The 16,347-nt window shown below is 42.3% G+C and overlaps 1 protein-coding gene across 3 annotated transcripts in view; it reads right to left on the bottom strand.

Moving 5' to 3' along the window:
• Positions 1-16,347, bottom strand: part of NAV2 (neuron navigator 2) — a 355,390-nt gene that overhangs the window by 214,889 nt on the left and 124,154 nt on the right. For all 3 annotated transcript variants that reach the window (XM_007658581.3, XM_001505596.5, XM_029059807.2), the window contains exons 4-5: positions 8,067-8,139; positions 1,026-1,299 (exon numbers count right to left, since the gene is read on the bottom strand). In XM_007658581.3, the coding sequence (XP_007656771.1) occupies positions 1,026-1,299; positions 8,067-8,139 (347 nt within the window). The remainder of the gene's footprint in view (positions 1-1,025; positions 1,300-8,066; positions 8,140-16,347) is intronic.

Below are 16,347 nucleotides of genomic sequence, written 5' to 3'. Positions count from 1 at the left end.
GGTGTGGAAATGGTCACTTAAATGTAGTCTCCCATCCACCAAGCCTACTTAGCGAGCACTGATGTTATGGGGAGGAATTAGCTTATCTGTGAAAACTGTCAGTACTTGGTTCAAGAGTGAAATAAAAATGTTTTGCTACTTTTAGAATAACAGGTCTGCTGTTGGGGAAACTTTGGAAGGTGCAAATCTTGTGAATTTACTCCCTGCGTACCGGACTCCACATACAGGACTCCAGTGTTGTATTTACTTTTAAGAGGAATAATTCATGCTGTAGCATCTAACTTGGGTGAAAGCTACTAGCCAACCACTCTAAAAATAAATATGCACACTTGCTACATCAGGATCTAAAATAGGGTGGTGAGTCACAATGGTTTAGTGCAGGGTCTCATGTGGCCAGTGAGAAGGGTTTGGTTTTATTCTTTTGGTTAAGGATGTGGGTGATATCAAAGATCTTGTTAAACTGCCAGGGACAGAACCCCTGTTAGTTTTATTTTAAATCTTGGCCAAGTACCAAAATTACTGTCCCTGTCAATGGACATGATCATCTCATTCACCCCTAAAAAACTGCCTGTGACCCCTTTTCGTATGGCTAAAAAAGACAAAATAAAAGAGCTTTTGCCTTTTACAATTTGAATTACTATAATATCGTGCACTTGGAACACATGAAAAAAAAGATGCATTTTGAAGCTCTGACTTACAACCAGCTCACATGTTTGTGATAACAAAGGCTTTTGAAATCAGTTCAGGAAATGAGTTTTACATGTGGTGGCACACATGAAAGATGAAATTACAATAAAGCTACTAATTAACTGGCACTTTTGACCTATAAAAATAAGTAGTACTCATGGACACAAAAGGCTGCCATATCCCATCTGTTCAATGCTTCTACAATCTCTCACTATGATGAGTTATCCGCAACCAAGACGCTTGGATGAAAACCACATTCCATGCAAGATGAGGAACCACAGCAAGTTGCAAGGAGTATCCCTGTAAAAGAGAAATGAATTTGGAAGAGAACACCCCACCTGGACTGCATTTCTGGTTGTGCTTTTAACTGCTGATGCAAAGCTGGCTGGGATGGTTGGCACTGGGTTTGGGGTGTAGCTTGCACCTGTTGCTGAGGCTGTTGCACCCCAAACTGGCACTGGTAGAGAGAGCTGGCTTGCTGGCATACGGCAGGAGTCGGCTGAGATGAAGGATGCTGGAGGGGTTGTTTCTGAGGCTGTTGCTGTTGCTGCTTGTAACGGGAAAGACTGAAGAAGAGGCCTAAAATGGCCTTGAGATTCCCATTCCTGATTTCTGCAAAACAATAAAAGCTCCTTGTTAGACACGTGCCCCTTCTCTCTCCTCCACAATGGGCTGGTTCAGCCCCCATTTGTCTCTGTGATTCATTTGGAATTTAATTCCTATAGTATGTGGCAGACTTCCTGAAAACTTAATTGGTATCCCAGCTGATTAAAATTGGGCCTCAACCACAAAGAAATGAGTTTTCTCCCCTGCAGTGATTATAGTGGATACATTAGCAATGAAAGACAAGTTGCAACCTAGTGTGGGAAAGTTAAGAAGATAATTCCCTTTAAGCAGGCAACACAGAAATCTAAAATCACGTAACACGTCTCCACTTGTTGGGGAGGAAAAGTTAACCCATCCAAGGGCAGGGAATCCCCACCCAAGAAGCAGACTCATTCTGCTTTACACTGACTTTGCCATTCCTCCTGCGTTCTAAAACCACGAGTTTACCGCATAGCTGGAACTAAATCAGACTGCCCATATTCTCCTCCATCCAGTTCACAGTGCTGATAAAAATGCTGCCTTCTCTTCCAAAATACTGTGTCCATCAGATAGGCAATCCAGATCAGAGGCTGTTCTGAAAGTATTTTATTCCAATCATAAAATCTTCCTTGTCCAACATTTTCCTCAGGAGCTGGGAGGAAATCCCTCTCCATTGTGTCAAAAAAAAAAAAGAGAGAGAGAGAGATAGGGGGAGAGAAGGCAAGATTCCAGAGGAAGGTATTAATTTTCAAATGGTTAAACGTGTCTCCCTTGAGAAGTCCCAGGAAACAGGGCCTGAATTAAATGGTCATTAACAGACTAGGCCAAATGTTAAAGACTGCTTGTCCCTGAAAACTCCTCTAGACTGTAAGCTCGTTGTGGGCAGAGAATGTGTCTGTTTATGGTTGTATAATGAAAAGAGCATGGGTTTAGGAGTCAGGGGTCATGGGTTCTAATCCCGGCTCCGCTGCTTGTCAGCTGTATGACCTTAGGCAAGTCATTTAACTTCTCTGGGCCTCAGTTACCTCACCTGTAAAATGGGGATGAAGATTAAGAGCCCTATGTGGGACAACCTGATTACCCTATATATCTACCCCAGTACTTCAGAACAGTGCTTGGCATATAGTAAGTGCTTAATAAATACCAACATTATTATTATTATACTCTCTCAAGCACTTAATACAGTGCTCCGCTCAGAGTAAGAGCTTAATAAATACGAATGAATGAATGTTATCTGTTAACTCTTTTGGGTGATAGCCACGTAAGACAGGCACCTAACAGGAAAAGTTAAATGGGGGCTGGGCTGCAACATGGGGAATTTAGAACACTAATCATGTTCCTTCTGAGTAAATACCCTGTCACCGTTCCCTTCGTATTTCAATCACGTGCTCCAGCAGACCTGAACTCTAAGAACTAGGCAACTAAGTGCCTTCGAGGAAAACTGCCCTCCAGGCCATAAGAGGGTCTTATATAGCAAAGAGGGTGCTAAAGTAGCCAGACAGTCTCACGAACAGAGAATGTAATCAGTAAATCAGCTCAGGCCAGCACTTGGTGCTAGGACTATATAAAGTACTTGGGAGGGGTTCTTCCATAGAGGAATCCAGGGGAAAAAAAATTATGAATGAACCCTATTTAAGAACAAACCACATGCTTGCAACAGGCCCCTTTTCTGGCTCTCTTATCTTGGAGCATGGAGTGGCACTTTGCCATTATACTTTAGTCCTGATGGGATTTGCTGATTAGGACAGTCTGAATTATTTCCTGCTGAAGCTTCTTTTCATTCCCTCTCCAAGATTAACACATTGTATGCCAGTTGACTCAGTATGCAAGTGTGTTGGCAGACAGAGGGGTGTATCTATTTGTTCCTCACCTGCCTGTTTAACTCAAGATGTCCCCAAATTACCTCTTTCATTATTCACATTAGATACTAAACTGTTTCCCTTTTGTCGGGAAATTGTACAGTTTTTCCCTGACATCCTGCATTAATTTGGCCAAGAATCTTGAGCTAGACTAGTCCACTGAAATGCTGGTAAATCCCAGTGGGTCTATTGCCCTTGACTCTATTTATTGCCATTGTTCTTGTCTGGCCGTCTTCCCCGAATAGACTGTAAGCCCGTCAAACGGCAGGGACTGTCTCTATCTGTTGCCGACTTGTTCATTCCAAGCGCTTAGTACAGTGCTCTGCACATAGTAAGCGCTTAATAAATACTATTGAATGAATGAGTGAATAGTCTTCATGTGGGCTAATTCCAGCTGTGTCTGCCACCAGGGGAGAGAAGCTGGAGGATAAAGCCAGCAGTTCCTTCCAGACTTTGGGCAACTTTGGGCAATGTGAGTGTCTGCCGTGAAGGAACTTCTTCTATTCCAACCCCACTCATTCCCTTGGTCTTCAAGTTAACGTTGGGAATTTCTCTCTTTCCAGTATATATGTATATGGATGTTCATTCATTCAATAGTATTTATTGAGCGCTTACTATGTGCAGAGCACTGTACTAAGCTCTTGGAATGAACAAATCGGCAACAGATAGAGACAGTCCCTGCCGTTTGACGGGCTTACAGTCTAATCGACGGGCTTACAGTCTAATCGATATATCTATATGGCATTCATTATAATACTTTCTAGGTGTCAAGCATTGTTCTAAGAGCTGTGGCAGATATAAGTTTATCAGGTTGGACGCAGTCCCTGTCCCAAATGAGGCTCACAGTCTAAGTAGGAATGACAAGGCATGAGTAGGATTGAATCTCCATTTTCCAGACGAGGTAACAGGCAAAGATAATTTAAGTGATTGCCTAAGTCACACAGCAGACACATGGAGGAGTCAGGAATAGAAACATATATATATATGTATACACTGGAGAGAGAGAGAGAGAGAGAGAGAGACAGAGACAGAGAGACTGTAAGTTTTCCCTCCAGACTGGAGGCCATTGCGGGTAGGGAATGCCTGCCAACTCTATAGTACTGAACTCTCCCAAGAGTTTAGTATAGTAACTCTGCACACTTTCCCATTAGATTTGCTAATTTGAAGAGTAATCTCCTTGAGAGCAGGAACTGTGTCTATTGTACTCTTCAAGGAATTGAGCACAGTGCGCTGCACAGAAGAAGAGCTCAATAAAGAGAAGCAGCATGGCCTAATGGAAAAAGCATAGGCCTGGGAGTCAGGGGACCTTGTTTCTAATTCTGGCTCTGCCATGTGTCTGTTGTGTGACTTAGGCAATCACAACTTCTGTGTGTCTATTACCTCATCTGGAAAATGGGGATTCAATCCTACTCATGCCTACTCATTCCTACTTAGACTGTGAGCCTCATTTGGGACAGGGACTGTGTCCAACCTGATAAACTTGTATCTACCACAGCTCTTAGAACAGTGTTTGACACATAGCAAGTACCATAATTATAATTATGATGAATGCCATTGATCACGATCTATTAGAGGGTACACTTTTCCTCTCATTTACTACCAGAACATGGATTCACTGACTATTACCCTTTACTCTCAGCCTTGCTTCATCTTACCATGTTATCTGTAATGGGATAAGAGCTTCTTTTTTTGGGTTTCATTACACCAACATAGTAAGCAAGTGTTAGTATAATTAGTGTCCTAGGAAAAGTTGGTTGGGGGTTTGCAGTAGCATCCTAGGACAATCTTTCCAGCACTGGACTGAAGCACTGCATACAGTTACATACTCTAGTATGACTGTCCCGGTTCAACTAATCTCAACAGAAGTTTAGTCCAGAGAAGCCCAAAACATGAAATTGGATTGGATCTCTGATGCCCCTTCAGGACAGATTTACTGGACATTACCTCATCTCACTCCATTACTTCATCTCACTCAAGCCCACAACCTGTTCTTAAGAGGTCATTACCTCAGTTATATGAATCTGTGCACTGGGACAATGTAGCTGCTATGGCCAGATACAATAAAAGTCAAGTTCTTACAGAATTCATTGAATGAAAGGTACATACCCCTCAGACCTTTTCCTGACACTTATCATGAGGAGCTGTGTGGCCTCATGGAAAAAGCATGGGCCTGCAGTCAGAGAACATGTGTTTTAATCCCAGCTCCACCATTTGACTGCTGTGTGACCTTGACACTTCACTTCTCCTTGTCTCAGTTTTCTCATTTGTAAATGGGGATTCAATACCTCATCTCCCTCCTACTTTAGGCTGTAAGTCCCGTGTGGGACATGATTATCTTGTATCTACCCCAGCACTTAGTACCGTGTTTGGCACATCTTAAGCAGATAAATACCACAATTATTCATTCATTTAATTGGGATTTATTGAGTGTTTACTGTGTGCACAGCACTGTACCAAGTGCTTGGGAGAGTATAAGACATAAAGACATATTTCATGCCCATTATTATTATTAAAGGGTGGGGATAGACATGTAGCACCAGACATTTCCAATAAACAACCGTTTTGCCAGGAAGAATAGTTCCAGGGATCATTAACTAATCACCAACTCACTTCCAGAACTAGTCAGGTAGATAGGAAAGCAAGGCACAGCAAACTAGTGGTCTTCTCCAGGATTTTCCCCAAGATCATACTCAAGGGAAATATGAGCTAAACTCCTAACATACTAAAGCTTTTGTTAGATGAACCATGGATGGTCCCAGATTATTTGCATTTAGCTTCCTAGGTTGTGCTATTCTCAGGAAGATTTCAAGTGGTCATTACTCCCTTAAATTAAGTATATCTTAATCTTCCTCTTCTCTCTTTCTTCTCACTCACACGTAGTTATTCATTCCACATCCTCTACATAAGAAGTGTGTGGTCAAAGAAGCAGGAATATTCATAGAACCATGGAGTACCTGGAAGGGTAAGTAGAAGTCTTATTCAGCCACAGTTTCAGGAATACTATTCTAAACTATGCAGAAGAGAAGCCATACTGTAGATTCCTGCAACTATAAGATCACTGTGGATGGGAAATGTGTCTACTAACTCTATTATATGGTACTCTATAAATCTCTCAGTACAGTGCTCGGCACACAGGGAGCACTCAATAAATACTATTGATTGAAAGATCACCATCATAAATGAACCAGGAAGTGTCACTGTATTTCAGAATGCAAACTGCTGAAGAGAATGTTCTTCCTAAATCATTGAGTGGAGGGAAATACTAAACAATTATTCCCTTTCAACCCAAGTAACCCCCACTTCTCTTCCATCCCACACATCAGCCAGGTACCTGCTTTCAGCAAGCAGAAGCAGCATGTTCATCTGAGAGAAAATTCTTATCTATTCTCCCTTCAATATCCATTTTATGTCTCCATGTTGAATAGGTCATCATGGAAACATGAGCAGGTCCCTTGCCTAAGATCCAAAACACAAAGCAACTGAAAGTGACAACTACAAGCAAGACTGTAAATCATAATATCTTGAGTAAGCCTTTCTCATTAAATGGAAACTCAGTTATGGATTGTCCAAAATGATGCTTTGGTTCAGGGCAGCAAGAGCTTCCCAATTATTCAGAATCTTCCAGGTGGGGAGTTTCAATGGTGGCACAAGAGAGTTGGAACCCAAGAAGAAATATACCCTAATTGCTCTTATCTCTCTTACACAGACTGAGCGCACTATGTGGGAAAGTAATGGTGTCCAATCTGATCAACTTGTATCTACCCAAGCACTTAGAACAGTACTTGTCACATAGTAAGCACTTAAATACCACAGTAACAATTTCTACTGCAATGAGGCTCATCTTCAAACTTTACTACATCTCCTGCAAACCAGGATTCATAAAAATAGAGGGAAAAACAGCTCAAGTGGCAAAGCTCAAAACACGCATACAAAAGCAACTACTGAACCACAGCTAGTATTTTGCAATGTTTGCAAATTTACCAGGAACAAATTCCATTTAAATGCTTTCCCCGCCCTTTTTTTTTTTTTAATCCCTTCAACTCCACCCCTTGTAAACCATATGGAAGCTTCCCATAGAGTTAAACTCACTGAGGAAAAGGAGCGTTGCAATTTGAATTTCAAATTGCATTACCTGTACTGAGAAAACTGGAGGCAAATGTAATAAATAGTTTGGGATTTACTTGTGGTCTACCCTAGCTCTAGGAGATGGCATCTGCTTTTATTTAAAAACATAAGTGAAAGTGAAGGTTCCCAGGGATGTTTGCCTGCACAGTGTGTCAATTTATATCCTGCTCACCATTTTCCTTCCCTCCAAGCCAATAACCAATTTAACCTCAAAACATTAACTGACACAAATGAGCTAATTAGTTGGTTAATTTAAGTTAATTAAAACCTCATCAAGATGCCAGAAAAATAAAGTTCCACTTCATTAATGAAACATTCACCATTAAAACAAAACCGTGCACAACTGTCTCTTTCCTTGAGATAGGAAGGATAAAGCAATGATTTCTTTGGCAATTGGTTTGCACTAGTTAGGAAGGACTATGCATTGCAGTGTTCATTGAATCCTAGAACAAACACATAACTCTAAAACTAGTGAATGGAGTAAAAACCATTTTAAGAGGATATAGCCACCCATATTAATCTCAATACCTCTATCTCAAGTTCACTTTGCCTATAATTCTAAGTTCATTGGGTTGCAGCAACAACAGAATTGATATGAAGAACGGTTGGCTCTGCACCCTACAGCAACTGCAATTTTCAGTTAAAAAGTTGATATCTTCAAGTCTAGACAGGAATTATCCTTTCTTTTGCTTAAGGAAAACCAAACCATTGCAACACTGCTCATATTAAGTATATCAATTATCATAATATCAATGACAGGTGGTATTTCTAATTGAGAAAATACATAGTGAAATTACAGTTCTGACTTACCTTCTGCAGACAGACCCTGTATGTTTATTCCCTTTGCTGCCAGAAAATTCAGGCAGGCATCTATGTTTTCAATCTAGGGAAGAAAACAAAGAATATACATTCAATAAATGTTTGTCTTCCTCTAATGTCACCTCTCATTATACACAAAGCCTCCCCTTCTCAGAAAAGGGCCCTTTGTTCATTAGATTCTCAACAGCAGAATTACAACATAAAAACTCAAGATACCAGACAGATCAATATATGCAGCTTAGAACTCTGCTTTGTCTGTACTTGCATGGGAAAAGGTTACCTAATACTCTCACCATACTGGTACAAAGAAGAGCATAGCATTTCCCTGGTGAGCCAAAAATAACCAGAGTGGAATTTTCACTCCAACGTCAATCACCATTTCCAATTCAATCCTGAAAATAAACATGGCTGCCAAATACATTGGAGGTAAAGGAAAATTCTCTCTGTTCACCCACGAGTGAACAGCTGGCAAAATTTTTCAGCCACTGAGGCAGGCCGGCAAATGTAAAAATGGTAACTGGAACCTCCAGCTGGAATTTGGGCAATGTTTACATACAGAATTCCTAAAATGGCTGGAATTATAGGCGCCTAATGGAAGCTGCAATCCTCCTGTTAGTCTGTCTCTATATATCCTCCGAGGGGCTGCGATACAAAGAATGGGTCTTCTGCCAGGAGAATACAAGACTGCTGAGAGAGCTCAGCAAGAGCTATAAAACCAGGGTTTCCCATCCTAAACTCATCCCAACCTTCAGACTTCAACAAGGCAGGATCCATACCTGGCCTGACATGCCTGTTTCTCTTTTGACCAATCCTGGCTGTTTCTAGGGGTTGTCGAACTTTTCCATTGACATGCTAGAAATCCCAATTCCCTTGCCAACCCTTACCCCACAAACAGAAGGGAAAGGGACAAGGAAGATACTGAAAAATCAGATGCAGAATCTAGTCCCAACCAATTTTTCTGGTTCCCAGCCCTCGCATGGTTCATGGAACAGTGTATGCCCCTTTTCTGGAAAGGTCCAAGAAGTTCATTGTGATTTGTGAGGAAGGTAAAGGCTTGTGGCCTTTGCACCTATGACTGGATGATGACTTTATGAACCTCTGCCCAAAGGACAGGAACAAACTCGATTTCCCTGCATATCACCGTTATATTAGAAATGGACTCTCTTCTCCCCAGAACACTGAGTAATGTGTATCTCTCTGAGGTGAAGAGGGGAGCAGAGTCTACTGTGTCCATCCACCCCATCATCTGGTCTTGCTTAAGGGAAGATGAATAAGGTTCTGGCTGCTGTCAGGGGTGGTGCTCTTGGGTCGCACTTTGGGAGAGTAGGAAATGCCCTGTCCACCCGTGGAGATACCTAAGGACTGTGTCTTTCATGGATTAGCCCCAGTCATACCTTGACTGTAGAATGTGTATGGGTTTATGCTGGTAGATACCCTCTCACTCTCTCTTGAGAAAATATTCACTGTGGCACACACCCAGTGTGGGTGGAGAAGCAATCCTATTTAAATTCATCCAACAGCTTCCTCAAGACAAGGTCTTATAATATTTTACATATGTTATACCATATTATTTTTCATACGTTACATTTTTAAGGAAAATTTTTATTGGGCAGCACACAAATATTAAGAAATCATTTAAAGGATTTGAAATTGTTCATTCCCTTCTTATTGTCCTGCACTGTCAACTTTATCACAACTGACTAAACATTTTTGCTTTGTGATCTATGACCACTCCAGCTGCCCTGCATTGATTCTATTTCTATCTCTATCTATGCCGCACTGGCTCCATGCAGTGGAAGTCCATAATGCATTGCTTTTCCCCACAGGTTACAAAAGATGTTATTTTTAACATACAAAAGTATTTCTCAGTGACATCTCCAGTGGCTTTATAGTCAATGTTCCCACAACTTAATCTTTCTGTGAGCATTTGCAGACTTCCTTTATGAATCTTAAGCAATTAAGAATTGCTCTGTGTATGTTTTGTCCTTTTTTCACTCTTTTCTTTCTGTTGGCTTACTTTCGCTTTTGGAACATGAGGGTAATTAATGTACTCCCCTTTGCCCCCTCACCTGATGATTTTTATACTTTTCTTTGTCTCCTTTTTGAAAAATCAATTCCTGCAAGTCTCTGTCCTTCTACAACCCTTTCCTCTATTTTAATCCTTCCCTCTGTTTCCACAGTTGTTTGCTGAAGGTTCCTGACAAAAACAGCTCGAGCCTTTGTAACACTGTCCCCAGGGCTCCTATTTCTTCTTCCTGCCTTTCTCTAACAATACTATCATGTTATTTCTCTCATTCTCTTCTCCTCTCACTTAACACTTAACATGAGCACTTAACATCTCAACTTTTACTCAAGGGTCTTCATAATAATCCTGTGAGTACAGGAGGGACAGGAATTCTCCCCATTTTTGAGAAGGAGAAACAAAGGCTCAAGGAGGTTAAAGCACTGTGATTTAGTGGATAGAGCACAGGCCCAGGAGTCAAAAGGACCTGGGTTCTTAACCCAGCCCTGCCACATGTCTGCTGTGTGTCCTTAGGCAAGTCACTTAACTTCTCTGAGCCTCCATTACCTCAGCTGTAAAATGGGGATTAAGAGTTTCATTCATTCATTCAATAGTATTTATTGAGCGCTTACTATGTGCAGAGCACTGTACTAAGCGCTTGGGATGAACAAGTCGGCAACAGATAGAGACAGTCCCTGACGTTTGACGGGCTTACAGTCTAATCGGGGGAGACGGACAGACAAGAACAATGGCACTAAACAGCGTCAAGGGGAAGAACATCTCGTAAAAACAATGGCAACTAAATAGAATCAAGGCGATGTACAATTCATTAACAAAATAAATAGGGTAACGAAAATATATACAGTTGAGCGGACGAGTACAGTGCTGTGGGGATGGGAAGGGAGAGGTGGAGGAGCAGAGGGAAAAGGGGAAAATGAGGCTTTAGCTGCGGAGAGGTAAAGGGGGGATGGCAGAGGGAGTAGAGGGGGAAGAGGAGCTCAGTCTGGGAAGGCCTCTTGGAGGAGGTGATTTTTAAGTAAGGTTTTGAAGAGGGAAAGAGAATCAGTTTGGCGGAGGTGAGGAGGGAGGGCGTTCCAGGACCGCGGGAGGACGTGACCCAGGGGTCGACGGCGGGATAGGCGAGACCGAGGGACGGTGAGGAGGTGGGCGGCAGAGGAGCGGAGCGTGCGGGGTGGGCGGTAGAAAGAGAGAAGGGAGGAGAGGTAGGAAGGGGCAAGATGATGGAGAGCCTTGAAGCCTAGAGTGAGGAGTTTTTGTTTGGAGCGGAGGTCGATAGGCAACCACTGGAGTTGTTTAAGAAGGGGAGTGACATGCCCAGATCGTTTCTGCAGGAAGATGAGCCGGGCAGCGGAGTGAAGAATAGACCGGAGCGGGGCGAGAGAGGAGGAAGGGAGGTCAGAGAGAAGGCTGACACAGTAGTCTAGCCGGGATATAACGAGAGCCCGTAATAGTAAGGTAGCCGTTTGGGTGGAGAGGAAAGGGCGGATCTTGGCGATATTGTAGAGGTGAAACCGGCAGGTCTTGGTAATGGATAGGATGTGTGGGGTGAACGAGAGGGATGAGTCAAGGATGACACCGAGATTGCGGGCCTGCGGGACGGGAAGGATGGTCATGCCATCCACGGTGATGGAGAAGTCTGGGAGCGGACCGGGCTTGGGAGGGAAGATGAGGAGCTCAGTCTTGCTCATGTTGAGTTTTAGGTGGCGGGCCGACATCCAGGTGGAGACGTCCCGGAGGCAGGAGGAGATGCGAGCCTGAAGGGAGGGGGAGAGGACAGGGGCGGAGATGTAGATCTGCGTGTCATCTGCGTAGAGATGGTAGTCAAAGCCGTGAGAGCGGATGAGTTCACCGAGGGAGTGAGTGTAAATGGAGAACAGAGGAGGGCCAAGAACTGACCCTTGAGGAACTCCAACAGTTAAAGGATGGGAGGGGGAGGAGGCTCCAGCGTAGGAGACCGAGAATGATTGGCCAGAGAGGTAAGAGGAGAACCAGGAGAGGACAGAGTCCGTGAAGCCAAGGTGAGATAAGGTATGGAGGAGGAGGGGATGGTCGACAGTGTCAAAGGCAGCAGAGAGGTCAAGGAGGATCAGAATGGAGTAGGAGCCATTGGATTTGGCAAGAAGGAGGTCATGGGTGACCTTAGAGAGAGCAGTCTCGGTAGAGTGGAGGGGACGGAAGCCAGATTGGAGGGGGTCTAGGAGAGAATGGGAGTTAAGGAATTCTAGGCATCGATTGTAGACGACTCGTTCTAAGATTTTGGAAAGGAAGGGTAGTAGGGAGATAGGACGATAACTGGAGGGGGAAGTGGGGTCAAGAGCGGGTTTTTACAGACTTGTAAAGTCTGTAAGAGTGTGAGCCCCACTCGGGACAGGGACTGTGTCTAACCTGATTAACTTTACCCCAGGACTTGGGACATAGTAAGTTCTTAAAAAGTACCATAGTAATAATCATTATTATTAACTTGGGCTCACACAGCAAGACGCCCTTCCTCCTCAAATCTGCCAATCACTCTTCCCCCCTTCAAAGCCCTACTGAAGGCTCACCTCCACCAAGAGGCCTCCCCACACTAAGCCCCTCTTTTCCTAAACTCCCCCTCCCTTCCGTATCATCTTGACTTGCTCCCTTTGCTCTGACCCTGCTTCGCCCCACTGCACTTATGTATATATGCATATATCTATAATGCTATTTACTTATATTGAAGCTTGTTTACTTGTTTTGATGTGTATATATATATCTATAATTCTATTTATTTTTGCTGATGCCTCCCTGCTTCAAGTCTGTAAGCCCAGTGTGGACAGGGATCATCTCTATTGATGAATTTTACTTTTCAAGCATTTAGTAGAATGCTCTGAACATAATAAGTGCTCATTAAATATGATTGAAGACAATGATAAAGCCTAAATGAAGATTCTTGTCCCTTTATACTCTGTCAAATGCTCCCTTCTATCCCTTCATATGCCTAGTCACAGGCCAGATTTTGTCATCTTCTACCTCACAGGGAGCCTTGTAATTTGACTGAAAAGCAGCATGGCCTAGTACATAGAGCATGGGCCTAGGAATTGGAAGGACCTGGGTTCTAATCTTGGCTCTACCTCTTGCCTGCTGTGCGACCTTGGGGAAGTCCCTTGTCTGCTGACTGATCTTGGGAAAATGACAACTTCTTTGGGCCTCAGTTACTTAATCTGTATAATGGGGATTTAGACTATGAGCCTCATTTGGGATATGGACTGTGTCCAACTGATTACCTTGCATTTACTCCAGTGTTTAGTACAGTGCCTGGCACATAGTAAGCACTTAACAACAACAGCAAAAAACAACTGAGGATCTCATCCAAGGAGAGACTGAAATCCTTGATTAGTCATTGTTCAGTCAAAGAAAGAAGACTTTGGAACAAGGTAATAAATAATAATAAAGTTGGTATTTGTTAAGCGCTTACTATGTGCAGAGCACTGTTCTAAGCACTGGGGTAGATACAGGGTAAGCAGGTTGTCCCACATGAGGTTCACAGTCTTAATCCCCATTTTACAGATGAGGTAACTGAGGCACAGAGAAGTTAAGTGACTTGCCCAGAGTCACACAGCTGACAAGTGGCAGTGCCGGAATTTGAACCCATGACCTCTGACTCCCAAACCCATATAGGACCAATTAATCATTGCTCCAATGCACAGGTGAAAATGAAGAAACAACATTTTATCTTCCTTTCCTGATTACACTGAATGTAAACATAAGAGAGTTAAAAGAGAGAGAAAAGGCAGCACAAAAGGTACCAGACCACACCCTCAACTGACACTTGGCTGTTTTCCTTATATGAATTCACTACTTACTGAAATTGTAGACAAAATCATTCCTCTAGACCAATCCACTCTCTAATTTTATCGCACTAAGTGCAAAATTGCCCTCAACAAAGCTGCAGCTACTCAGACACTTTTCATCTACACCATAGGGCGAAGGCCAGGTTGAGCAGCCGAAAGGAGTCAGATGCTAATTTCAAACTCCCAAATAAATTTGGACCAAGATCAAAAGGTGCGATGCCTCCTTTGATCCAGTCTCCCATTTCAAATTAAAATTAGTCTCAATATTTTATCCCAAATCCATGTGAATGATGCATAAGAATATGCCATCCACATTGCCCAATGGCAAAACACTGGAGGAGAAGCATCCAAAAGGTTACAGGTGACTGCCCTGCTTATAATAAGGAACCATAGCAGTAGCTGTATGTCGTGTGTGAGCCAGCCAGATTGTGGGATGGGCATACTAAAAGAGAATGTTGCAAGGGGAGAATTTTTAAATACAACCAGAGCTGTTCCTTAACACATTTTCAAAAGTAGCGGAAGAGATCTGTGCAAAGTATGACATTCCAGATGATACCAAGATAGAATTAGATCCCAGTGCCATAATGAGACAATCTTGTCAAATGGGGTCCTGGATAAGAAGATAAAAAAATATGTTCCACAAGGATGAACATGTTAGACCATTTAAATCCTATGCAATATTTCAGAAAATCAACAATTTTTACTTGATGCCTTCTGTTTGCAGAGCTCTAGAGTCCCTGAATTTTTAAGCTTTAAGTACTCATAAGAGAAGAAGAGCAAGTTCAAAGATCTATACATCACAAATTGAAGAAATATTAACAAAAAGATGTAAAAATACCCTCATACAAGGAACTTATGAACCTATTTTCAAGTAACAGTTCATATTTTAAAATGGAATGAGCCAAGTTGGTCATGCACACTCAATCTAAGAAAATTTCATGGGGGAGGTAAGTTTTAGCTTTTTTTATTGTCCATTCTTAATGACTGCAGAGTGTGCCAGGAAAGTGCTCAGCACTTGTGTCCTATCTCTCAAAGAACGAGTTTACAAATCAACAATTTTTCATTCTGAGTTCAGTCATGTGGAAATGGTACATTTTAGTCTGCACTTGTCCTAATTTATAGATTTCACTATTTCATCCAGAAAGCAAGGCGAGGAAGAAGAGTCACAAAATAATGGGTGAAAGAAGGAATGGTGGGAGAAGGGAATCTTATATTGTTCTAATTGCAAACCTGAGTTAAGTGCAAGATTGCTGGCCCCTGTGTCAAGTAAAATTTGCAAATGAGGGAAGCACTTCTGTATATCTATTTTGTAGTGTAGTGACAGATCAACTATACTCCGTTATAGTTATGAGAGCATTTTTCTCCAAATACTTGCACGGCACTTGTTTAAAACTCATGGAAATGATTGATGCAGAAAAGTTTACATCTTTCATAGGCATTATCACTTCCAGAAGGAAATGGTAGATGTGATTTTAAACTATGCCATGCATTGGGTCAAATGTTGATCATTCAGTCCAGAACTGTTTTGTAGGAACTGTGTGATGGCTGCTTCTGGAACAGGGACCACCATCTCTAATTCCTCCTGTGGATTCTCTCCCAGTGCTTAATACTGGGTTCTGCACACAATGAACACTTAACTACAATACTATTATTACTACCCTACGTGGTTTGGGATGTTCTGAGTTAGACATAAAAGAAGAGGTAACCTTTAACCTTCCCTCTCATAGCAGTTTATAAATCAAGCAATTGCTATAGTCATTGGTTAATAATAACAATAATTGTGGTATTTGTTAAGTGCTTTCTACTTGCTAGGCACTATACTAAGCGCTGGGGCGGATACAAGCAAATCGGGTTGGACACAGTCCGTCTCACCTGGGGCTTACAGTCTCAATCCCCATTTTACAACATATCTTAAGGAACTGAGGCACAGAGAAGTAAATGCCTTGCCCAGGGTCACATAGCAGACAAATGATGGAGTCAGAATTAGAACCCATGACATTCTGACTCCCAGGCCCATGCTCTGACCACTATGCCATGTGTGCTAACTGCTGAAGAGATTACAGTGAAAGACACATACTCCCTGCCTTCACTGAGCAGGGAAGCAAAAATGATTTACAAATAGTGGAAGCAGGAAGAAGAACAAGGAGTACCTGGCACATAGTAAGCGCTTAAATACCTTCATTATATAACATAATAGTACAAATATATGAAGATAAATTGGTGAACAACTATAAGTATGCACATAAATGCTGAAGATATTAGATTATATATTCTGAGCGTTAACGGTGGCTGCTGGATTGATGTGAGTGGGGTTTTGTGAATTATTGGGGAAGACTTCCTGGAAGAGTTGAAATAGAGAACAGCATAGCCAAGTGGAAAAAGCCTGAGGTGTGTTAGTCAGAGGACCTGGGTTCTAATCCTGGCTCTGCCAATTGCT

This window comes from Ornithorhynchus anatinus, chromosome 3 (genome assembly GCF_004115215.2).
Source record: "Ornithorhynchus anatinus isolate Pmale09 chromosome 3, mOrnAna1.pri.v4, whole genome shotgun sequence".
In the NCBI taxonomy this organism is placed as follows: domain Eukaryota; kingdom Metazoa; phylum Chordata; class Mammalia; order Monotremata; family Ornithorhynchidae; genus Ornithorhynchus; species Ornithorhynchus anatinus.
The sequence above is the reverse complement of the archived record's forward strand: the minus strand, read 5'-3'. Positions and strand labels throughout refer to the sequence as shown.